This window comes from Salvelinus namaycush, chromosome 20 (assembly GCF_016432855.1).
Source record: "Salvelinus namaycush isolate Seneca chromosome 20, SaNama_1.0, whole genome shotgun sequence".
Classification (NCBI taxonomy): domain Eukaryota; kingdom Metazoa; phylum Chordata; class Actinopteri; order Salmoniformes; family Salmonidae; genus Salvelinus; species Salvelinus namaycush.
In genome coordinates this window covers 7,198,271-7,222,573 of record NC_052326.1, presented here as the reverse complement: position 1 = coordinate 7,222,573, position 24,303 = coordinate 7,198,271, and the positions used below count along the sequence as shown (strand labels likewise).

Below are 24,303 nucleotides of genomic sequence, written 5' to 3'. Positions count from 1 at the left end.
TCTGTTACTTGAACTCTGTGATGCATTTATTTGGGCTGCAATCTGAGGTGCAGTTAACTCGAATGAACTTATCCTCTGCAGCAGAGGTAACTCTGGGTCTTCCTTTCCTGTGGTGGTCCTCATGAGAGACAGTTTGATCATAACACTTGATGGTTTTTGCGATTGCACTTGCAGAAACTTCCAAAGTTCTTGAAATGTTCCGTATTGACTGACCTTTATGTCTTGAAGTAATGATGGACTGTCATTTCCTTTTGCTTATTTGAGCTGTTCATGCCATAATATGGACTTGGTCTTTTACCAATTAGGGCTATCTTCTGTATACCACCCATACCTTGTCACAACACAACTGGTTGGCTCAAATGCATTAAGAAATTCCGCAAAATTAAGTTTTAACAAGGCACACCTGTAAATTGAAATACATTCCAGGTGACTACCTCATGAAGCTGGTTGAGAGAATTCCAAGAGTGTGCAAAGCTGTCATCAAGGCAAAGGGTGGCAACTTTGAAGAATCTCCCATATAAACTATATTTTGATTTCTTGAACACTTTTTTGGTTACTACATGATTCCATATGTGTTATTTCATAGTTTTGATGTCTTCACTATTATTCTACAATGTAGAAAATAGTAAAAAAATAAATAAAAACCCTTGAATGAGTAGGTGTGTCTAAACTTTTGACTGGTACTATATATATATTAAAAAAAACACAGGAAATCACATTTTTGAAGCATGCTGAATGAACGGCAGATCAACATTCGGCGTGATGTGTGGTCGTTTAGGATTTACCCCTAAGTGATCTCATTCTCTAAGTGATGAGAGAGAGAGAGAGAGAGAGAGTCAGTGATCTTACCCTTGATGAGTCCTTTCTCCTGTAGGATCTGTAGTGGAGGTCTCTTCAGGATGAGTTTCTTCAGTCTGCTCCGAACACGCTTCCTCTCTGTGTTCTCCAGGTTGGAAGCAGAACGAGGGACTGCAGCAGGAGGGAGGGAAAGAATGAGAGAAAGGGGAGAGAGGGAGAACAAGAGGAAAGAGAGGAGGGAGTACACCACCAGAGGAAGCACATGGTCAGCCACAGCACAAGAACAGCATCCTTGGAGCAGTGGATGGAGGAGAGACTCACGTGATGCTTTACATCCCCCTCGACCGTCCTCCTCGTCTCCACTCTGGTCCAACATCTCCACACTGCCCGCCTTCCTCAGAGAGTACATTAGGACATTCTCCAGAGGATTCTCACGGTTCTACACAGCAGAGAAGAGAATTTCAACTGGTGCCAGATGTCTTTGGTTTTTGATCGTAATAAAGGACCCCCCCGACTCACACAAACACACACACAAAGTGAGACTCACCAGCCGGTCGATTACACTCTGGATGGTGTTGAACCACTCTCTAATCAGTGAATCTGTCTCTGACTGCAGTAGGAACTCATTCCCTGTCACCGTCCTCAGCTACCACACAGACAGACAAATACCATGGGTTAGTCCCAAATCAAACACTACTTCCTAGGCAATGTAGTACTTCTTGTAGTGTATGCTACAACTCCCAAAAATGGTATTTCCATTCAGTCAATTCGGGAAATGAATTTAAATTGCAGTGAGAACGAATGGTGATTTTCAATTCTTAAAGTTGAATTTTTAAGGCATATTGAATTGACTGAGTTGAAATTGAATTGTCTCTAACTCTGGCGCACACAGCTACAACACATACACAACTTCCTCTCAAGAGGAGGAAAGAACGTTTTTTTTTTTCACAGAAACATTTCAGTAGGACTAAAATATCCACATTTGACTTCCCCAAAATACAGGGTGAAAAAAAGTGTCTTAAAAATGTAATTGAAACGATATCCAAACAAGAAAACGGTGGTTCGAGGGACATTGTGAAAGGTAGAGGAATGGGGATATGCTAGGCTAATGACTCCCTCCCTTCCTACTCCACTCCATCCCTCCCTCCTGGTGTGTATCGGACCTTGAAGACGTTCTTCTTGCTTGACAGATTGTTGGCCCACTGTAGCTGAGCTCCTCTTAGGTCTACACTGCTCTCTGGACAACTGTTCCCTGGTTTCTGGAAAGAAACACACACACACACAATCATTATTATGAATCATATACTTTTAATCTGGGAACCCAGAACCACAGCTGACCAGCTACTCATTTTTTTGTCTCTGTTGGATGATTATGAAACTTCAGAAGCTATTTTGAATACATTTTCTTGGTACTAGAGTCATTAAATACACATTGCGGGGAGTGACTGCTTTCAATGTTGGGCCAAAATGTTGTTACAAGGTGTTCACAAGACAGTGACGGTATATTAACAATCGGTCATGAGAGACTAATACATTGTTAACTGTAGTTATCATGTTATAAAACATTTGTGGGTTTTATGTGTTTCAAGGTGGATAACACGGTCTTACCCAGCTGGAGGGGGTCTGAGATTTGGGATCCTTGAAGAAAACCAGACTATTCCCAACCAGAACCACCCAGGATGGATTCCAGTTTTTCCTAAAACATACACCGAGTCACATGGTCAGGAAAAACTCCTGGGACTGAGGAAAAACTCCATCTTATATGTAGTATTAATATCAATCCCTCCAAGATGAGCCTGCCTTACCTCAGCTTCCTGCCTCCCTCTGCTATCTTGGTCTTATTCAGCAGACCTGCCTTCTCCAGCTCCTGGGGATGGGCGAGATGGGGAGAGTGGCATTAGAGTGATAGCTAACTAGTAGTGAGAACATTAGGGTCAGTGGAGACATGGGGACATTGGGTGGGGGGAGGAGGGTAGAGTGGGGCATGAGATAGTGGGGGCAGTAGCAGTGGGTGAGGCAGGTGGCCTTTGGTGACAGGGCACAACAGGGACAGTGGAGAAGAGACGTGGAGGAGGAAGGTAGAAGATGTGATTCTCACTGGTGTGGAGCTGTCGTTGCTGTCTGGAGAGCTGGCTGGAGATGGAGGCTCCACCACCACACTGGTCACAGGATAGGAGCAGTCTCTGCACTGCTGACCCAGCTAGGAACAACACATACAGACTGTTACATTTAGACAGATATAGTGTCTGTATGTGTGTGTATGCGTGTTTCTGCTTGCTTGTGTGCATTAGTTTGAGTACGTGTGCACCACAGGAGGTTGGTGGCACCTTAATTGGGGAGAACGGGCTCGTGGTAATGGAGTGGAATAAGTGGAAGGGTATGAAATACGTCAAACACATGATTTCCATATGTTTGATGCCATTCCATTTACTCCGTTCCAGGCATTATTATGAGGCCTCCTCCCCTCAGCAGCCTCCACTGCTGTGCACCCAGAGGCATCATGCCCTTAGGGGGCAAAGGAGCACATGCCCCCTCAGATTTGTCCTGTAAAAAATAAATAAATCATGTAATTTAAATGTGTTATTGTTGTTGTTGTTGTTTCTCTGTTATACTACTAGCCACCTAGCAAATTTATGAAGTTGGCTTTAGCTAGCCCAGATAGGTTCCTCATCTCCCAACCTCATAACTAGCTACCAAGAAGACATTTCAGGCTGTCAAGTAGCTAGCTTGTCTAACTATCTTAACTTGCATGGCTGCTGGCAAGGTTGGTAGACTTTAACTAAATGTACTGAATAAGACTCACATTACTTTCAATATTTTACCCACATTTTATTTTTATTACATAGAATTAAGCATAATGATAATGGATCTAGATTGCAGGAAAAAAGCTGTTTCAGGTGTTCGAAGTGTTTGAAGTGCAAAATTCTCCTCCTTATGGACCAGGGGCATATCCCGCTCCGGGCCAACCCAAAACCATCCACACATACTTAGTGGTCCCTCAGATTTTTGAGGTGCATGATGCCCCTCTGTGCGCCTGTGTTTTTCTGTTTGTATGCTTATTCGTGTGTGTGTGTGTGTGTGTGTGTGTGTGTGTGTGTGTGTGTGTGTGTGTGTGTGTGTGTGTGTGTGTGTGTGTGTGTGTGTGTGTGTGTGTGTGTGTGTTTGCCTCTGAGCGTGCCTGTACAGTACCTTGACGTTTTCAAGCAGTATCATGGATCGTGAGTGGCTGAGCTGCTCTGTCTCATGACGCAGTAGGGCCTCCTTGTCTCCCGTACTGAAGGCTGTTGTACTGATGGTGTCTGAGGATACTGCTCGCTGCATACTCTACAGGACACCAACACAGAGGGGAAGACAAGTTATTCACTCTGTGTGTGCGTATCAGACAAAAAAAAATGGAGACCTACAGTACTGGGTTAGGCACGGCATCAGCAAGAAAAGAAGACTCCCAAAACTGTGATACACTCCCAAGTGTACTGTGTGTATATTCGTTGTGTTTGATTTACAGACTATCTTTTGCTATCCAGAACCTGCTTAAAGCCATTTGATATGGACCCTTCTCATAGTGAGTTTGGCAGCAGGTAGTTTCGCGGTTAAGAGTGTTGGACCAGTGAAAGGTCCCTGGTTCGAATTCCCGAACCAACTAGGCGAAAAATCTGCCGATGTGCCTTTGAGCAAGGCACTTAACCTTAATTGCTCCTGTAAGTCGGTCTGGAGAAAAGCGTCTGCTAAATGACTAAAATGTAAAATGTTTGGCAGAGTCGCACACACACACACACACACACACACACACACACACACACACACACACACACACACACACACACACACACACACACACACACACACACTGTGCCATGCCCCGACACACAACCCAGGGGTCACTGGCCCAGAACAGTGAAGTCCCTTAATGCTCTGTTATTCTCTGTTGACACTGAGCCAGATGGTAAACTAACTGTGGAGCGGTTTAGAGGTTTTCATTGGCCCAGTTCTGTTTTGATCAGCTTTGTTTCACTCCACTTCACATATGGGCTGAGAGACAGGAATCTGCTGCCACTGCCTATGGCACACAACTCACGGCCCGACACACAAATCACAACCTCACGACATAAGCAGTGTCTGTCCCAAATGGCTCCCTATTTTCTATACGGTGCAATACTGTTGACCAGAACAACCGGATTGTGCCATAGAGATGAAAAACAAACACCCGTCTTGATGTGTGCCATCTTTCCATGATGAGTGGTTGAGGATTTGTTTTGGAGCCAGATCTGCTAGATAAGGGTCCAGGCAAACAAGGCACCTGCCTCTATTCTCACTGCGAGGCAAACGTGTCGCAGTAACACTGGACTGCGACATACACCCTGGCATCACAAGATGACATTGTGTAACTGGATTCTTGATTGGTGTTATAAAGAGTATCTGAACACATAAGAATGCCTCGGACATTCTAAAGCCTGTTTGGCACCATGGCCCCATCTTTAGCTTCAATTCCTGAACATCTGATCATTAGAATTGGAGAGGTCTTGCCACTCACTGCCTTAGGTGCCAGAAGGTACGAAGAGGATAACGAAGTAAGACTGCTTGCATCAGATAGCCCCAATAGGGGAATTCGTTTGTATACTGTAGGTATTGTTGTTTTACACATCAACTGTACTCTGAGTTCCTTGTTCGATGCCAGGAAGTTATTTCCCCTGTAATCATCTGTAAATTCAAGTTCAATCCAATCTCACCTGTTCCAGCTCCCAGCCACTGTCAGGCTTCTGGCCAGTGAAGAGGAAGTCTGGAGATAGCTGGATGATAAGAAGAAGAAGAAGAAGAAGAAAAAATCTTTATTGATCTATTGCCTTACAGTCCGTGTATCTTTTGCTTTCACTACACAGGCATATTGAAACCAACACTGGCCTATAATTGCCGACGCATTAAGCAACGCTTAAATGCATGAATACACACTTTTCTTTCCAAACATGTCAGTTGACTTGCCAGCACGTCATATTTCACCACTCATCCTGATTATGAGAAACAGGATGCAGATTGAACAGTAGCTTGCAAGCATACACGCACAACGCTCACGCCAACGACTGACAGTTGAAACTTTTCTAATGAACCGCATGACTGGGTGCTCTCTCCGCACCACAGTTGAGTAATAGTGAAAGCACAGAGAGCATTGTCACCGTTTCAACCTAGCGTTCTGCTGACCTGCATGCTGTCATAAAACCCGGGACATACACACACACACATGCAGGTACAGTCATAATGGTCATTTATCTACCAACCGCGAAGATGACAGCACTAGCATGAGCCTATATGCTAACTGATGACACATAACAGTCGTGCTGTCTTTCCAATCTCACACACAAATGTAGGGGGGGTTACGACACGACTCTTAACTTACAGACACACTGTTGTTCAGCTTGTCGACCTCGATCAGATGAAAGTCCAGATTAAAACAAAACTGATATGAAGTGTTTCCTTGTTAATCCATTTGAGACACCGGGACATACACACACACACATGCAGGTACAGTCATAATGGTCATTTATCTACCAACCGCGAAGATGACAGCACTAGCATGAGCCTATATGCTAACTGATGACACATAACAGTAGTGCTGTCTTTCCAATCTCACACACAAATGTAGGGGGGGTTACGACTCTTAACTTACAGACACACTGTTGTTCAGCTTGTCGACCTCGATCAGATGAAAGTCCAGATTAAAACAAAACTGATATGAAGTGTTTCCTTGTTAATCCATTTGAGAGTTAGTCCCCCCCACTGTCAGTCGGTTGTAGTAGCTTTCTGATACACACTTTTTATATCTTGAACAAAGTAAATACAACCCTAAACCACTTCTGCCCTTATGCCCTTCTCTCTCTCACCAAACTTCCCCTTTCTATAAGGAAGCTAACACTATCAGCATCTACAATCGCTCCCACTCTGCACAACCAGGAAGCCATGTGCCAGACTAAGAGAGAGACATTATCATATCAACGATATAACACTAACAGTTAAAACAGCACAGAGACTTATTTTAGCTCCTGGAATTGAGTTCCTTGAATGTTCTTATCTTCATAGTTACCATGGTGACACTAGCAATATAGGTCAGTTGGGGTTGAAGTTAAATGAGGCCCAGACACAACTTCACCTTACAATACTCTGTGGTTATTCCTGTAAGTACAGTGTAACAACTATTGTAATGGCTCATTGTTACACTGTACAACCCCTGCAGATGTCGGATCTTAACCTGATCACTCTTTTGTCGCAGAGAATTTTCCTGCTGCACCAGGAAATTCTAATGAGCCTCATGAGTCCCTGAAAAATATCAGTTATCTTTCTCTCCATTCGGGAGGAATCAAGTCACCGGCATCAAGGCACGCTATCAAAATAATTGTCTCTCTCGCTCGCTAAAACCCTAGACCTAGGTCCTATTACTGCAACATTCAAATGTACAAACATGTACCTGAAATCCAGCCATACACATCAACAACCATTTAATATACAGTTGAAGTCGGAAGTTTACATACACCTTAGCCAAATACATTTAAACTCAGTTTATCACAATTCCTGACATTTAATCCTAGTAACAATTCCCTGTCTTAGGTCAGTTAGGATCACCACCTTATTTTAAGACTGTGAAATGTCAGAATAATAGTAGAGAGAATGATTTATTTCAGCTTTTATTTCTTTCATCACATTCCCAGTGGGTCAAAAGTTTACATACACTCAATTGGTATTTGGAAGCATTGCCTTTAAATTGTTTGACTTGGGTCAAATGTTTCGGGTAGCCTTCCACAAGCTTCCCACAATAAGTTGGGTGAATTTTGGCCCATTCCTCCTGACAGAGCTGGTGTAACTGAGTCAGGTTTGTAGAACTCCTTGCGCGCACACACTTTTTCAGTCTGCCGGCACATTTGAGGTTAGGGCTTTGTGATGGCCACTCCAATACCTTGACTTTGTTGTCCTTAAGCCATTTTGTCACAACTTTGGAAGTATGCTTGGGGTCATTGTCCATTTGGAAGACCCATTTGCGACAAAGCTTTAACATCCTGACAGATGTCTGAAGATGTTGCTTCAATATATCCACATATTTTTCCTAACTCCTGATGCCATTAATGTTGTGAAATGCACCAGTCCCTCCTGCAGCAAAGCACCCCACAACATGATGCTGCCAACCCCGTGCTTCACGTTTGGGATTGTGTTCTTCTGCTTGCAAGCCTCCCTCTTTTTCCTCCAAACATAACGGTGGTCATCATGGTCAAATAGTTATATTTTTGTTTCATCAGACCAGAGGACCTTTCTCCAAAAAGTACGATCTTTTGTCTCCATGTGCAGTTGCAAACCGTAGTCTGGCTTTTTTATGGAGGTTTTGGAGCAGTGGCTTCTTCCTTGCTGAGTGGCCTTTCAGGTTATGTCGATATAGGACTCGTTTTACTGTGGACATAGATACTTTTGGACCTGTTTCCTCCAGCATCTTCACAAGGTCCTTTGCTGTTGTTCTGAGATTGATTTGCACTTTTTGCACCAAAGTACGTTCATCTCTAGGAGACAGAACGCATCTCCTTCCTGAGCAGTATGATGGCTGCACAGTCCCATGGTGTTTATACTTGCGTACTGTTGTTTTTACAGATGAATGTGGTACCTTCAGGCGTTTGTAAATTGCTCCCAAGGATGAACCAGACTTGTGGAAGTCTACAATTTTTTTTCTGAGGTCTTGGCTGATTTCTTTTCCTTTCCCGTGATGTCAAGCAAAGAGGCACTTAGTTTGAAGGTAGGCCATGAAATACATTCACAGGTACAACTCCAAATGACTCAAATTATGTCAATTAGCCTATCAGAAGCTTCTAAAGCCATGACATAATTTTCTGGAATTTTCCAAGCTGTTTAAAGGCACAGTCAACTTAGTGTATGTAAACTTCTGACCCACTGGAATTGTGATACAGTTAATTATAAGTGAAATAATCTGTCTGTAAACAATCGTTTGTAAAATGACTTGTGTCATTGTCATGCGCTGACCTTAGAGAACCGTTTTATTTCTCTATTTAGTTAGGTCAGGGTGTGATGTGGGGTGGGCATTCTATGCTTTGTATTTCTTTGTTTTTGGCCGAGTGTGGTTCCCAATCAGAGGCAGCTGTCTATCGTTGTCTCTGATTGGGAATCATACTTTTTTCCCACCTATGTTGTGGGATCTTGTTTTTGTTAGTTCTGTGAAGCCTGCAGAACGTGACGTTCGTTATTTTTTTATTTTTTTTGGTGTTCTGAGTAATTAAAGAATCATGAAAACTTATCACGCTGCACCTTGGTCTACTTCTTCAGACGAGCGTTACAGAAGATCCCACCACAAAAAGACCAAGCAGTGTTTTCTGGAAGAGTGGACATGGGAGGAGATACTGGAAGGCAAGGGACCCTGGGCGCAGGCTGGAGAATATCGCCGTCCTAAGGAGGAGATGGAAGCAGAAAAAGCGGAACGGCGAGGATACAAGGATTTGGCACAATGTTTTTTGGGGGGGGCACACGGGGCGATTGGCGGAGTCAGGTAATAGACCTGAGCCAACTCCCCGTGCTTAACGCGGGGAGCGAGTGACCGGGCAGGCACCGTGTTATGCGGTAAAGCGCATGGTGTCTCCAGTGCGCGTGCACAGCCCGGTGCGCTCGGAGCCAGCTCTCCGCAAGTGCCACGCTAGATTGGGCATCCAGCCAGGGCGGATTGGGTCAGCTCAGCGCTTTTGGTCTCCAGGGCGCCGTTTCGGCCCAGGGTATCCTGCGCCGGCTCTGCGCACTGTGTCTCCGGTGCGCTGTGACAGCTCAGCGTGTCCTGTGCCTGCGCTCCGCACATGCCGGGCTAAAGTGGGCATTCAGCCACGAGGAGCAGTGCAAGTTCTAAGCACCAGATCTCCAGTGCTCCCCCACAGCCCGGTTCGACCTGTGCCTGCGCTCTGGAGGTGCCGTGCTAAAGTGGGCATTCAGCCTGGAAGAGAGGTGCCAAGGATAAGCACCAGATCTCCAGTGCTCCCCTACAGCCCGGTTCATCCTGTGCCTGCTCCATGGGTCAGTCCGGAGCCTCCAGCGACGGTCCCCAGTCCGGAGCCTCCAGCGACGGTCCCCAGTCCGGGGCCTGCTACGAGGGTCCCCAGTCCGGAGCCTGCAGCGACGGTCCCCAGTCCGGAGCCTCCGGCGACGGTACCCAGTCCCGGGCCTGCGGCGAGTGTCCCCAGTCCGGGGCCTGCGGCGAGGGTCCCCAGTCCTGGGCCTGCGGTGAGGGTCCCCAATCCGGTGGCCGGCGATGAGGGTCCCCGCACCAGAGGCGCCACCAATGTGGGGGGAGCCAGAGGCGCAGCGGGGGCTACGCCCCGAACCGGAGCTGCCGCCAAGGGTAGATGCCCACCCGGACCCTCCCCTATAGGTTCAGGTTTGCGGCCGGGAGTCTGCACCTTTGGGGGGGGGGGGGGGGTACTGTCACGCCCTGACCTTAGAGCCGTTTTATTTCTCTATTTAGTTAGGTCAGGGTGTGACGTGGGGTGGGCATTCTATGTTTTGTATTTCTTCGTTTTTGCCCGAGTGTGGTTCCCAATCAGAGGCAGCTGTCTATCGTTGTCTCTGATTGGGAATCATACTTAGGTAGCCTTTTTTTCCCACCTATGTTGAGGGATCTTGTTTTTTGTTAGCTCTGAAGCCTGCAGAACGTGACGTTTGTTATTCTTTTTCGTTGTTTTTGTTTGGTGTTCTGAGCAATTAAAGAATCATGAACACTTACCACGCTGCACCTTGGTCTACCTCTTCAGACGAGCGTTACAGTCATGCACAAAGTAGATGTCCTAACCGACTTGCCAAAACTATAGTTTGTTAATAATACATTTGTGGAGTGGTTGAAAAACCGAGTTTTAATGACTCCAACCCAGGTGTAGGTAAACTTCTGACTTCAACTGTAGCTTAATAACATAAGATAGATATTGGTCTCCACTAGGGCTCCGACAATGTCAAGTGTATGCTTAGGTCAAAATTGAGTTCAATGGTGGCCTGGGGTGGTTAACAGTTTGGGCTGCTGCCTTCAGCGCACATAAAGGCCTACCTTGTCGGCATAAGTTGGATTCCGGCCCACGCCTTTCTGGCACAAATATCTAAATGCCCCCGATTGACAAGATGTATTTACACATTTCAAACATGGACAGTTCAGGTATATTTTGATGAGAAATGACCATACCAGACGCTTTTGGATCATGTAAAATAATAAAAATAGGCTACACCAACATCACTTTCCATTCATACAAATTGTTGGGTAAATTGGCACAGTAGATTTGCCGTGGTAAACGATGAAATACTTTATTTATATTGTAGGCTATGGCATGCTTGTCGAATAGATAAATCCCCCTTAGTCTGTTCAAAAAGGACTAAGTTGTTCCGGTTAGAGGTGACCAATAATGGTTGTTATTAAGATTAGCTGTGCGGGTACATTTTGCATGTATTGCGATAATCTAGTGCCACCGATGGTTGCAATAGGCCCCTTGTTATTTTATTATATTACAATACATTCTGTAGGCTACCCGTTAGCCTATCCTACTGTATCTAGGGAGTTTTTCCTAGCCACCATGCTAATACATCTGCATTGCTTGCTGTTTGGAGTTTTACGCTCGGTTTCTGTATAGCACTTTGTGACAGCGGCTGACGTAAAAAGGACGTTATAAATACAGTTTATTGATTGATCCGTTGTCACATAATGCACGGTGTGAAAACCGATAATAGCCTACCGTTTGTGTTTCCCTGGCTGAGTTGATGAGCTGATTTGTGCCATCAGATGTAGGTCCTACTTTAGAACGATACATTTTCCTCCAGTGTGGATGCTCGTCCACGTTTTATAGCTATGTCTAATTTGTCAATATAGTTTTGGTCTTTGGTGTGGATTGAAAGCCTGTATTGTGCGGCTTTAATATTTCATTTCGTAAAGCCGACATGATGTTTATGCATTTGAGCCTATCCGAAGACGATTTCATTGAGCTGAGACACTTTTCTTTGATGTAAAAATGATAAAACTATTGTCACCACCTGGTCTGTTTCACCTGTCTTGTGCTTGTCCACACCGCCCACCAGGTGTCTCCCACTTGTTCCCGTTATTCCCTGTGTATTTATACCGGTGTCTTCTGTCTGTCTGTTGCCAGTTAGTCTTGTCATGTCAAGTCAACCAGCGTGCTTTTCCGTGCTCCTGTTTTTCCTAGTCTCTGTTTTTTCTGGTCCTTCCGGTTCTGACCAATCAGCCTGCCCTGACCTCGAGCCTGCCCGCCGCCCTGTACCTTCTGGACTCTGACCTGGTTTATGAACTTCTGCCTGTCCTTGACCTGCCTCTTGCCAGCCCCTTGTTTTTCAATAAATATCAGAGACTCAAACCGTCTGCATCTGGGTCTCGCCCTGTGTCGTTATAACTATTCGTTTAACTTCTTGAAAACATTGAAATATGAATTAAATTAACTTATGGGCCTAATGTAGACACAGGCTGGTCATATCGCCCAGTACTCGGCGAGAACTCAGGAGGCTCAGAGCAGAAGACCACTGCCCTGCGGCAGCTCACAATGCTCTAGCAAGCACTAAAGAACACTATGAATACTGATGATACATAGGCATGTCATTTTTTATTTTACTTTAAGCCTTGCCCAAACCATAGCCCTAACCTTAACTACTCTGAATGAATGGGTAAACTGTTCATTTTTGAGTTGTTTCTGTTTTAACCCTTTAGGCATGCAGAATTAATGCGTCAAAAATAGAAGATCATCCATGAGTCAAATGGCAGGGGGCCTGATATGAACCCATGCCGACGCTGGCATATGTGTGCCGGAGTCAGTGACTGTAACCACTGGACACACAAGCACTGAGGAAACCTATAGTTTATTCTACCTATTGTTTTCCTTCAACATACAATAAAACAATTGCCCTGATTTTGCCCAACGAAAAATACATCTACCCCCTACAAATACGTCAATTTATCATAATCCACATAAGAATTCACACAAGACGCTGTAGCCTGCACGTAGCCTCAGGCGCGGACTGGGACAAGAATTCCGCCCTGGAATTTTATCCACACCAGCCCATGTCACTGTGCAGCTCACACCCCCCTCACACCCCGCCTGCCCCTGGCAGGCAACCAGCTATACACACACACCAAACTTAGACACAGGTAGTAGTGCTGATACGTAACATTGACAGTAGAGTAAAGCGTTTCCAAACCATTTCTGTACCAATGACTAGTGAGACATGGTGGTTCTCCTTTTTTTTAACCAGCTCGTGTTTATAACAAATAAAATTTGTAAAAACCCCACTGAAGATACCACTCACCACTATAACTGTGCCTCTTGTGCTGTCTATCTATCTCAGCATCTTCTCTGCTGTCACTCTGTGCTTCTTCTTGTTCTCTGTCTGTCTGTCTGTCTGTCTGTCTGTCTGTCTGTCTGTCCTGTCCTGTCCTGTCCTGTCCTGTCCTGTCCTGTCCTGTCTGCTTAAGCCTTATACGTTATAAAAGCCAAACTAACGACTTGGGCTATATCGCAAATTAGTGTCTGTCATATGTGTTCCTCTGAATCAACACCTGGTTACTACAGGAGTCCAGACTTACATTTTTCACTGGTGCCATTAACTTTTACAGTTGGTGGCATCAACCCATGAGTAATCATTTTATGAAGTCATTCATGATGCTTTATTAAGAAATGTAATAAATAGGCTACTGGGGTCTTCAAGAAATACCTGGTTTCATCTGACACATCCAAGCAGGAATCCATCACTCAAGATATTTTGATGTGCAACCTAATCCAGTGATAGTCAATAATTGTCCATCCAAAATTCATGACTGTTGTTGCTATATTTTACTGTTCAAATAGGTGTCAAGCCCTGGCCTTAGTTATCTTTGTTTTCTTTATTATTTTAGTTAGGTCAGGGTGTGACATGGGGGATGTTTGTGTGTTTTTGTCTAGTCGAGGGTGTTTGTAGTGTCTAGGGGGTTTTGGTAGAATTTATGGGGTTGTGTTCAGTGTAGGTGTTTAGGTATGTCTATGGTTGCCTGAGTGGTTCTCAATCAGAGACAGCTGTCTATCGTTGTCTCTGATTGGGAGCCATATTTAAGGCAGCCATAGGCATTAGACAGGTTGTGGGTAATTGTCTATGTCTAAACATTAGTAGCGTGTGTCTGCACTTTTGTTTTGTAGCTTCACGGTTGTTTTTGTTAGTTTGTGAAAGTGTTTCGTTTCGTGTTCATCTTCTCTCAATAAAAAGGAAGATGTATTCGTATCACGCTGCGCCTTGGTCCTCTCTTCCACATAAAGACGATCGTGACAATAGGACTCCAGAATTATTTTTGTTTTGTTTTGTTCAATAGATCTGAATTACATACATCTTATGTGCGCTAACTAATATCATAGGCTATTTAATTTGTGGTCAACACCTGAGGAAGTGGAAACTCAACACATTAACTAAATTACTATCTCTAAATGTAATAGGCTACCCACTGCTAGTAGCCAGGTATTCATCCAACAGTAAATGTAATGTCCTAAAAAAAAAAATGCAGTCGTAGGCTACTACCTATGAGACCTATAGGCCGGTGTGCATTTCCATATCTCAAAGCCATATCATATCTTGGTTGTAAAATAGTTGGTATTAAGCTGAATATTGCGAGATGAGAAATAAAAATGGTACCTACAGAAAGCTGAGACCCTCCTCTTTTCTTTTTGACAGGCGGAAGGGAACGAAGCTTCCAACTCTGTGTTTTTTCCACAATTGCATTTTTCTCTTGAGTGCTTGGGGGTAGAGGAGAGTGGCTTGCTCATCACAGCGTAAGAGGCAAAGGGGCAGAACCTTTCATTACAAGAATCATAAGGATAATGCATGTTACTGTTGACCAAATCATGGTTTTAGCAGCCTCAAAAATATAACATTTTGAGTAAGGTGACAATGTAGAATGTGCTAATTCTATGTTTATAGGCATCCTTTTCATTTTTTTTTTTACAATCCATGATCATGGCTGTCTAAGAGATGACAGTCGGAGCAGGTCTCTTTGCTGATGTCCCGTTTGACTTTGAACGCAAGTTTGCGTGACCTCAGCTCATCCTATGAGAAAACCGTGTCGTCCGTTGCCCACTGATCTAGAAGGGTTTCCTGCACTGATCAGCCAATGGCTCATTATAGATTAGAATAACATGGGCCAATGGCCATGTCAACTTTTTCATATTTCTTTAAATATATATATATGTTCATTGTGTGTGTCAATTTCGATCAGCCCACCCAACTAAAAAATGGTCTGGCATTTGTCTGAATTGCTAGATGGCCAATGCGCCCTTACATAAAGTAGAATGTAGGTAAGGTGTGTGCATTGTATACAAACACCGCTTCCAGCTGCTCCCTAGTGGCGATTCAAAATATTTGTTTCGATATTCAAATCTTTAAAAAAAAAAAAAAAAATTGTTTTATTATGTATTCAATGCAAGCAACAGGCATAATTAATTATTGGTGGCCTCAGTGCCTGTGTGTTCGAGCGGTTACAGCTAGTGGAGTAGGTAAAGGTTTGAATCCGGGCCACTGCCCTTTGACTAACCCTCCCCTATCTTGCCTGTTTTTCCAACACTTTTCTATCTCTTCAATAAAAGCAAAACAATTACGAAAGGAGTGGGACTGCCCTAATCCTTAAAAAATACTTGAAAGAAATAATAAATCATTGGACAAATAACAATTAGATTGTTAGCACACGTCCAACATAACTTCTTCTCAATAGGGGGTGCTATTTGCACTTTGTAATAATTTCGTTCCCAAATTAAACTGCCTCGTACTCAATTCTTGCTCGTACAATATGCATATTATTATTACTATTGGATAGAAAACACTCTCTAGTTTCTAAAACCGTTTGAATTATATCTGTGAGTGAAACAGAACTCGAGTTAGAGCATTTTTCCTATGAGGATGTGAGAATGCAGAAATCTGCAAGCTGTTCTGAGATTTGTTTATAAATCTGCCTGTCTTCTATTGGTTGAGATGCACTGCATACGTCTTCCCTTGGGTGTCAGCGAATAGTGAGAGTTGAAATGGGGTTGCTAGGCAGAACTGAGAGGTTATAAAAGACCTCGGAACAAAGTGTCCTGCCTTTTTTCACTTCGCTCTGACGCAGGGAGGACATCTGGCTGTGGCTCTAAAACGCTCCGGTTATAGGCCTTAGATATATCCGGTCATGTTTTTATTCGTTATAGGTGTTAAAGACATCATAAGGTAGTTAATTTAAACCGACTTATAGCAGTTTATATCAGTTTATTGCGATTTTCTGGAATTACTTTGTTACGCGCTATCACGAGTTGGACACCTCTCCTGCACATAGCTAGCGTTAGCTGCTAAATCTACAGGAGAAGAGGACATCTTTCAACCAAAAGACGATTGTTCTGGAGAAAGGACACCTTGCCCAAGATTCTGATGGAAGCTCGTCAAATAGTAAGAAGTCTTTATGCTGTTAATTCGTATTTATGTTGACAAATGTTAAACAATAATTCCGCCATGAATTTCGGTGCGGTCTCGCTTTAGCGCACGCTGTATGCGCAGTAACGTTAATTTTAAAAATCTAACACAGCGGTTGCATTAAGAACTAATGTATCTTTCATTTGCTGTCCAACCTGTATTTTTTAGTCAAGTTTATGAATAGTTATCGATTAGATTAGGTGCCTCTCCAAGATGGCGCCGGACAGATTGCTTGAAGTTTGGCCACTACTCACATTGTATAACCACGATTTGTGCCGCTACATATGCACATTTTCGAACAAACCCTATATGCATTGTGTAATATGATGTTACAGGACTGTCATCTGAAGAAGTTTATGAAGGTTAGTCAAAAATTATATATCTTTTGCTTGCTTGTTACGATCGCTAACCTTTGCTGCTGGTAAATGGTGTTGTGTTTCTGGCTATTGTGGTAAGCTAATATAATGCTATATTGTGTTTTCGCTGTAAAACACTTAAAAAATCTGAAATATTGGCTGGATTCACAAGATGTTTGTCTTTCATTTGCTGTACGCTGTGTATTTTTCAGAAATGTTTTATGATGAGTATTTAGGTAATTCACGTTGCTCTCTGTAGTTATTCTAGTCGCTTTGGTGAGAGTTGTGATGGTGACTGCAATGGTAAACTATGATTTATACCTGAAATATGCACATTTTTCTAACAAAACATATGCTATACAATAAATATGTTATCAGACTGTCATCTGATGAAGTTGTTTCTTGGTTAATGGCTATTTATATCTTTATTTGGTCGAATTTGTGATAGCTACTGATGCAGTAAAAAAGTGGTGTCTTTTGCTAACGTGGTTAGCTAATAGATTTACATATTGTGTCTTCCCTGTAAAACATTTTAAAAATCAGAAATGATGGCTGGATTCACAAGATGTGTATCTTTCATCTGGTGTCTTGGACTTGTGATTTAATGATATTTAGATGCTAGTATTTACTTGTGACGCTATGCTAGGCTATGCTAGTCAGCTTTTTTACTGATGGGGGTGCTCCCGGATCCGGGTTTGGGAGGAATTAGAGGATAACATATGATTATAAATAATACAAGGTAGGCTAAATTGATTAAAATAACACGCACAGAAAGCAACAATAGCCAGGTAACACAAACAATCGCCTATTATTGTTTTTCACGCCTTTCATTATGTGCCTGGCTCCCAGACGGCGTTCCAATTCAGCCCAAAGGTGTTCGATGGAGTTGAGGTCAGGGCTCTGTGCAGGCCAGTCAAGTTCTTCCAAATCGATCCTGACAAACATTTCTGTATGGACCTTGCTTTGTGCACGAGGGCATTGTCATGCTAAACAGGAAAGGTGTGTGGCTGAAATAGCAGAATCCACTAATTTGAAGGGGTGTCCACATACTTTTGTATATACAGTGTATGTTTGCCCTCTGGTTGGTATTATCATCGAAACAACTTAGTCCTTTTTGAACAGACTAAGAGCAATTTATCTATTTGACAAGCATTCCTCATTTACCACAGCAAATCCACTGTGGCAATTTATCCGACACTTTGTATGAATGGAAACTATCGTTGGTGTGGCATACTGTCACAATTTTATTTGTTTGCTATTTACGTTATCCATTAAATACAACTGTCTTTAAAATAAAAGTGTCTGTAATGGTAATTTCTTATCTAGATTGGGATTGTCACGCCCTGACCTTAGAGATCCTTTTTATGTCTCTATTTTGGTTTAGTCAGGGTGTGAGTTGGGGTGGGTATTCTATGTTTTATTATTTGTATTTCTATGTTTTGGCCGGGTAGGGTTCTCAATCAGGGACAGCTGTCTATCGTTGTCTCTGATTGAGAACCATACTTAGGTAGCCCTTTTTCCCACCTGTCTTTGTGGGAAGTTTACTTTGTTTATGGCACATAGCCTTTAGCTTCACAGTTTGTTTTGTAGTGTTTATTGTTTTGTTCGGCGTCTTTTTCAAATAAAAAGAAAATGTACGCTCATCACGCTGCGCCTTGGACCTCTTCTTTCAACGGCCGTGACAGGGATGAAAGTCGTCAGGAAGCCTTGCGGTTAGAGAGTTGGCGCCAGTCACCGAAAGGTCTCTGGTTTGAATACCCAAGCCGACAAGGTGAACAATCTGTCTATGTGCCCTTGAGCAAGGCACTTAAACCTAATTTGTTCCAGGGTTGCCGTACTACGATGGCTGACCTGTAAAACAACACATTTCACTGCACCTATCTGGGACTGCCCATTTTTGAAATGTACAACTAAATCAAGGCAATTGGGGGGATTGAGTTATTTTTTGCCAGAAGGGCATGGGCCGGAATCAAACCCACACTGACACGGTAGGCCTATATGTGCATGCTGAAGGCAGATGTTCTAATTGCTAGACCACCCCAGGCCTCGATTGAACTGACCTTAGGATCGCTAGAAACCTTAAGATGTCCTCTGAAGGCCCTCATCAGCTCAGCCAGGGAAACACAAACGGAAGCCTATTATGCGGTTTCACACCTTTCATTATGTGACAATGGATAGAGTTAAACGGGTAGCCTAAAGAATATGGACAAATTTGGCCCCACTGGTCCAAATGACTTGACTGCCCCCGCATGCAGAGAAAGAGAACTGCGGGTTTTCGATGAACGTATCTAAATCACAAGTTACTAGTTAATAATCCCTTTTTTTATTTTAGTCTCTCTAACACTAATCTCGAACATGAGGTGTAATTCTGGCTCTGAGCCCTAGATGGTGCTACATTCAAAAAGGCTCAGAGTAGGAGTGCTGATCTAGGATGTTTTTCATTATGATCTCAAAAGGAAAAACGGATCCTAGATCAGCACCCCTATTCTGTTTCTCTGCTTCTGAGCAATGTTGTCTGAGACGAGACGGCCTACACTGGCGACCAAGAAGTATGGTAGAGTGACTTTCATAGAAATAGAATAACAAGTGACATCAATAAGGGATCATATCGTTCACCTACCTTGACTAACCGGTGCCCCCGCACATTGAATCTGTACCGGTACCCCTTGTACATAGCCTCGCTATTGTTGTATTACTGCTGCTCTTTAATTATTTGTTACTGTTATTTTTTACTTATCTATTTCTTCCTCAACACTTATTTTGTCTTAAAACTGCATGGTTGGTTAAGGGCTTGTAAGTAAGCATTTCACTGTAAGGTGAAATGTGACAAATGTGACAAATACAATTTGATTCGATTTGATTCGCCTGGTCAGTCGATGTCATGGAAAGAGCAGGTGCTCTTAATGTTCTGTATGTCTATGTAATGATACTGTAGTAGGGTTGAGTGACACTAACTTAGCCAGCTGTACATCTGTATATGGAGATATTTATCTGTGTAATGATTCTGTGATAACGCAATCTTGTGTGTGTAGCTAGAATACTCTAGCAGGAAATAGGGTAGAGTGGCGTTAAGCCAGTCAAAAGTACATCTCTATGTATTGATACAGTGGTGCTCTGATTCTGTGATGATAACATATGTGACAAGATAACACATCCTCAGTGATAGAGTACACCACTTCTCCTCTGAAGCCTCTCGGTGTCTTCAGGCATACTGCTATAGGCCACAAGAAATCAAATGAAGATCATTACCCAGTGCATGCCATACATACGGTTGAAATTGTAACCATTTGTATAGACATTAGGACAGATACCGTGTGACAGGAAACAGAGCCTGTAGGTGGGCCTACCCTGTGCATGTTGCCATTTCCTGTGCCTGGGATGGGTAATGACAGGTTGTTGGTGTCCTGTGGAAATGTCTGTGGCTGCATCGGACTAGCCTATAGCAGGGAAGAGAGAATAGGTGTTAGTTTCAACGTACATCTGTCCCACCATCTTTCATCGCTAGCAATACTAACATCAGTGTTGATAGGTAGACTATTATCCCCAAAAATAGTACTGTTTAACAATAAGTGGGCTGTTCTTATTAACATAAGACCCTACGTTCTATTATGTCTGTTACCCGGCTGGGGGTGCGTTCGCGGGCTCTGCGGGGGGGTTTCCAAGACCTCTCCTTGGTAACGGTGTTTGCATAGAAGCATCGCCCTGTGGTGGGGTCCGAGTACTGCTCCCATAGGTCCAGCACCTGCAGAGCCACAATGGAAATAAGTGTATTACTTTTGTGTGTGTCATCCTCTATGATATCATGTAGGCACGTTGTGTTGGCTATGTGATTTTTAAAAAAGAAACGGTTTGAAAGGAACTCTCACTCAAACCTAAAAACATATTAGTTAGATTATTTTAGATTTTAAAAAAACATTACGTTTTTGGCCTCCATCAGAATCAAATGGTGAAATAAACAAACAAAAATCACCTGTAGTGGTCGCTGACCAGGGGCAGGACTGGGGGGTTCTGCTTGGCTCCGCCTCTTTACCTGATGTAGGGCAGAGTAGAGAGGAGAACCCGTCCACATCAACATGAAAACGTGGCTTATGGAAAACCTCAAGGTCACCAATGTCTACTAACTCTAGTGAACGGGTACATCATGTAACGTAGGATATAGGAAGCCATCTATTGCACTGAAATAGATTGAGAAGTAAGGAACATCATATGGAAAATCATCTTTCCATGAAAGCTATAGTGATGATGAAGCGATAGTGATGTTGAGGCTATAGTGATGATGACGCTGTAGTGATGATGAGGCTAGGCTACCTGGGGTTGCAGGTAGCCTAGCGGTTAGAGCGTTGGACTAGTAACTGAAAAATTGCAAGATCGAATCCCCGAGCTGACAAGTTAAAAACCTGTTGTTCTGCTCCTGAACAAGACGGTTAACCCACTGTTCCTAGGCCGTCATTGAAAATAAGAATTTGTTCTTAACTGACTTGCCTGGTAAAATGAATAAAAAATACAATGCAGCTTTAACGCTCCCCCCCCCCTCCCCACACCCCGTGTTACATAACTATAGTCTTTCTACTAATGACAGCTGGGGCTGAGTGACATGTGCAACCTATAGATACAACACTGTTTCCTAAACTAGGGGGATTTGAAGACTGGGGTTATGTCAGTAGCCTCTAGACGCAGTTATAATAAACAGAGTAGGTTCAGTTTTCTTCCTACAGATGTGTCTCTATCTTTTCAACCGTTTAATCTTGCGGATCAGTGGGACGCTATTGTCCCATTTCGACAATTTCCAGAGCGCCAAATTCAAATTAAATTACTATAAATATTAAACTTTCATGAAATCACAAGTGCAACACATCAAAATAAAGCTAAACTTGTTGTTAATCCAGCCGCTGTGTCAGATTTCAAAAAGGCTTTACGGCGAAAGCAAACACAAATGCATAACAAATCATTTTCAACCAGGGAGTTGCGACACGAAAGTCAGAAATAGCAATATAATATATGCCTTACCTTTGAAGATTTTGTTCGATAAAGTCCTTCTTTATATCCATAAAAACTCAGTTTAGCTGGCGCGCTTCAGTCAATAATCCATTCGGTTTCCCTCCTTCAAAATGCATACAAAATGAATCCCAAACGTTACCAATAAACTCATCCAAACAAGTCAATCAACATTTATAATCAAACAATAGGTACCCTAATACGCAAATAAACAATCAAATTTAAGACTGAGAATCGTTATTGTCTTTACCGGAGAAAAATACCAAAGAACGCGCTCTCTTCCACGCGCTTGGAAACACTACAGCCAAAATGTGAGCCACCTAGAAAAACTACAATTTCTGGCTAATTGTTCCAAAAATCAGCCTGAAACTCTTTCTAAAGACTCTTGACATCTAGTGGAAGCCCTAGGCACTGCAATCGGGCACGATTTCGCCTTATTATAAAAGTGCCAGCCATTGAAATCAGTGGTAGGATGAATTTCTTTTTTTTGGGATGGTTTTTCCTCGGGGTTTCACCTGCCATATCCGTTCCGTTATACTCACAGACATTATTTTACCAGTTTTATAAACTTTAGAGTGTTTTCTATCCAAATCTACCAATTATATGCATATCCTAGCTTCTGGGCCTGAGTAACAGTATGTTTACATTGGGCATGCTTTTCATCCGGACGTCTAAATACCGCCCCCTATCCCATAGAAGTTTTAAGCTACAAAATATTATGACCACATCACTTAAAGATAAGACTCAGGAACAAGTACATTATGTGTCTGTTTCCCTCTACAATGCCCACAAGCCGTACAGGACTCATTAGAACAGAATGGACAAGGCCAGGCACCAATGGTTACCCGTCATTCATGTTTTGAGCCCCACATTTTTTAGGGGGGAATGCTTGTCACATTTTTTAGGGGGGCTTTCCTGTTTTGCATGTTATTTAGGCATTACTACATGTCACATGTCAGTTTGGAAACAATGTAAATAATATATATATCATTGAGTTAATAAAGCCGCATACAAACATGGTCTCTTTTTTGTTTTCTTGAGTAAGGCAGCTCCAAAATGCAGGTGTTTCAGCCTAGCTCAGTGCTTTCTGTGGTGGTGGGGCAAGCCAGCAGAAAATATGGAGTGTTGCGCCATGATTGGCTCAGTATTTTGTCACTCATGGGGACACACATCACCGTCCAAGTCTAGCATGCTGACCAGACCGCACGCACCATCACACACATGTTGATTTTGTCCCCCCACATCAGACACGATCAGGACATGCAGGTTGAAATATCAAAACAAACTCTGAACCAACTATATTAATTTGGGGACAGGTCGAAAAGCATTAAACATTTATGGCAATTTAGCTAGTTAGCTTGCTGATGCTAGCTGATCTGTCTTGGGATATAAACATTGGGTTGTTATTTTAACTGAAATGCACAAGGTCCTCTACCCCAACAATTAATCCACAGATAAAACGGTAAACCGAGTTCGTTTCTAGTAATCTCTACCTCCTTCAGGCTTCTTCTTCTTTTTTGGACTTTATATGGCGGTTGGCTACCAACTTTAAGGTACATTACCACAACCAACTGGGATGGAGTGTGGACCTCAGTTCATCTTTCAATCACCCACGTGGGTACATGCTCCTAAAAACCAATGAGGAGATGGGAGAGGCAGGACTTGCTGCGCATCGAGCGTCACAAATACAAACAAGTTCTATTTTAGCTCTTGGCTAGGCAGACGCTCGCCAGAGAATTTCAGACTTTGATGACAAAGTTTGATGACAAAATTTGCCCACGAAGGACCACCACGCCACCTTCCTGTTCAAGAGAGCACAGCACAACAAGGTGAGTCCAAAAATGTATTGTATGCTGCTGCATAAATGATGTAATATGCCAGGGAGATATGCATACTGTACAGTGCCTTGCAAAGGTATTGGCGTTTTTCTTATTTTATTGCATTATAACCTGTAATTTAAATGGATTTTTATTTCGATTTCATGTAATGGACATACACAAAATAAGATGTGGTGCAACCAATTACCTTCAGAAGTCACATAATTAATTATATAAAGTCCACCTGTCGGCACTCTAAATGTCACATGATCTGTCACAAGAAATTTGATTTGATTTGATCTCAGTATATATACACACCTGTTCTGAAAGGCCCAGAGTCTGCAACACCACTAAGGGGCACCACCAAGCAAGCGGCACCATGAAGACCAAGGAGCTCTCCAAGCAGGTCAGGGACAAAGTTGTGGAGAAGTACAGAACAGGGTTGGGTTATAAAAAAAATATCAGAAACTTTGAACATCCTACGGAGCACCATTTAAATCCATTATTAAAAAATGGAAAAAATATGGCACCACAACAAACCTGCCAAGAGAGGGCCGCCCACCAAAACTCATGGACCAGGCAAGGAGGGCATTAATCAGAGAGGCAACAAAGAGACCAAAGATAACCCTGAAGGAGCTTCAAAGCGCCACAGTGGAGATTGGAGTATCTGTCCATAGCCATACACTCCACAGAGCTGAGCTTTATGGAAGAGTGGCCAGAAAAAAGCCATTGCTGAAAGAAAAAAATAAGCAAACACCAAACGTCTCCCAAAAGGCATATGGGAGACTCCCCAAACATATGGAAGGAGGTACTCTGGTCAGATGAGACTAAAATTGAGCTTTTTGGCCATCAAGGAAAACGCTATGTCTGGCACA

At 43.0% G+C, this 24,303-nt stretch overlaps 1 protein-coding gene across 1 annotated transcript in view; it reads right to left on the bottom strand.

Annotated features, from left to right (window-relative positions):
• The window catches only part of LOC120065648 (rho GTPase-activating protein 15-like), a 56,200-nt gene that overhangs the window by 11,595 nt on the left and 20,302 nt on the right, over window positions 1-24,303 (bottom strand). The window contains exons 5-16 of the mRNA XM_039016712.1: window positions 20,587-20,646; window positions 20,236-20,358; window positions 19,964-20,053; window positions 5,526-5,585; window positions 3,988-4,122; window positions 2,897-2,998; window positions 2,604-2,665; window positions 2,407-2,494; window positions 1,962-2,057; window positions 1,346-1,444; window positions 1,120-1,237; window positions 850-969 (exon numbers count right to left, since the gene is read on the bottom strand). Coding sequence (XP_038872640.1) covers window positions 850-969; window positions 1,120-1,237; window positions 1,346-1,444; window positions 1,962-2,057; window positions 2,407-2,494; window positions 2,604-2,665; window positions 2,897-2,998; window positions 3,988-4,122; window positions 5,526-5,585; window positions 19,964-20,053; window positions 20,236-20,358; window positions 20,587-20,646 — 1,153 coding nt within the window. The remainder of the gene's footprint in view (window positions 1-849; window positions 970-1,119; window positions 1,238-1,345; window positions 1,445-1,961; window positions 2,058-2,406; window positions 2,495-2,603; window positions 2,666-2,896; window positions 2,999-3,987; window positions 4,123-5,525; window positions 5,586-19,963; window positions 20,054-20,235; window positions 20,359-20,586; window positions 20,647-24,303) is intronic.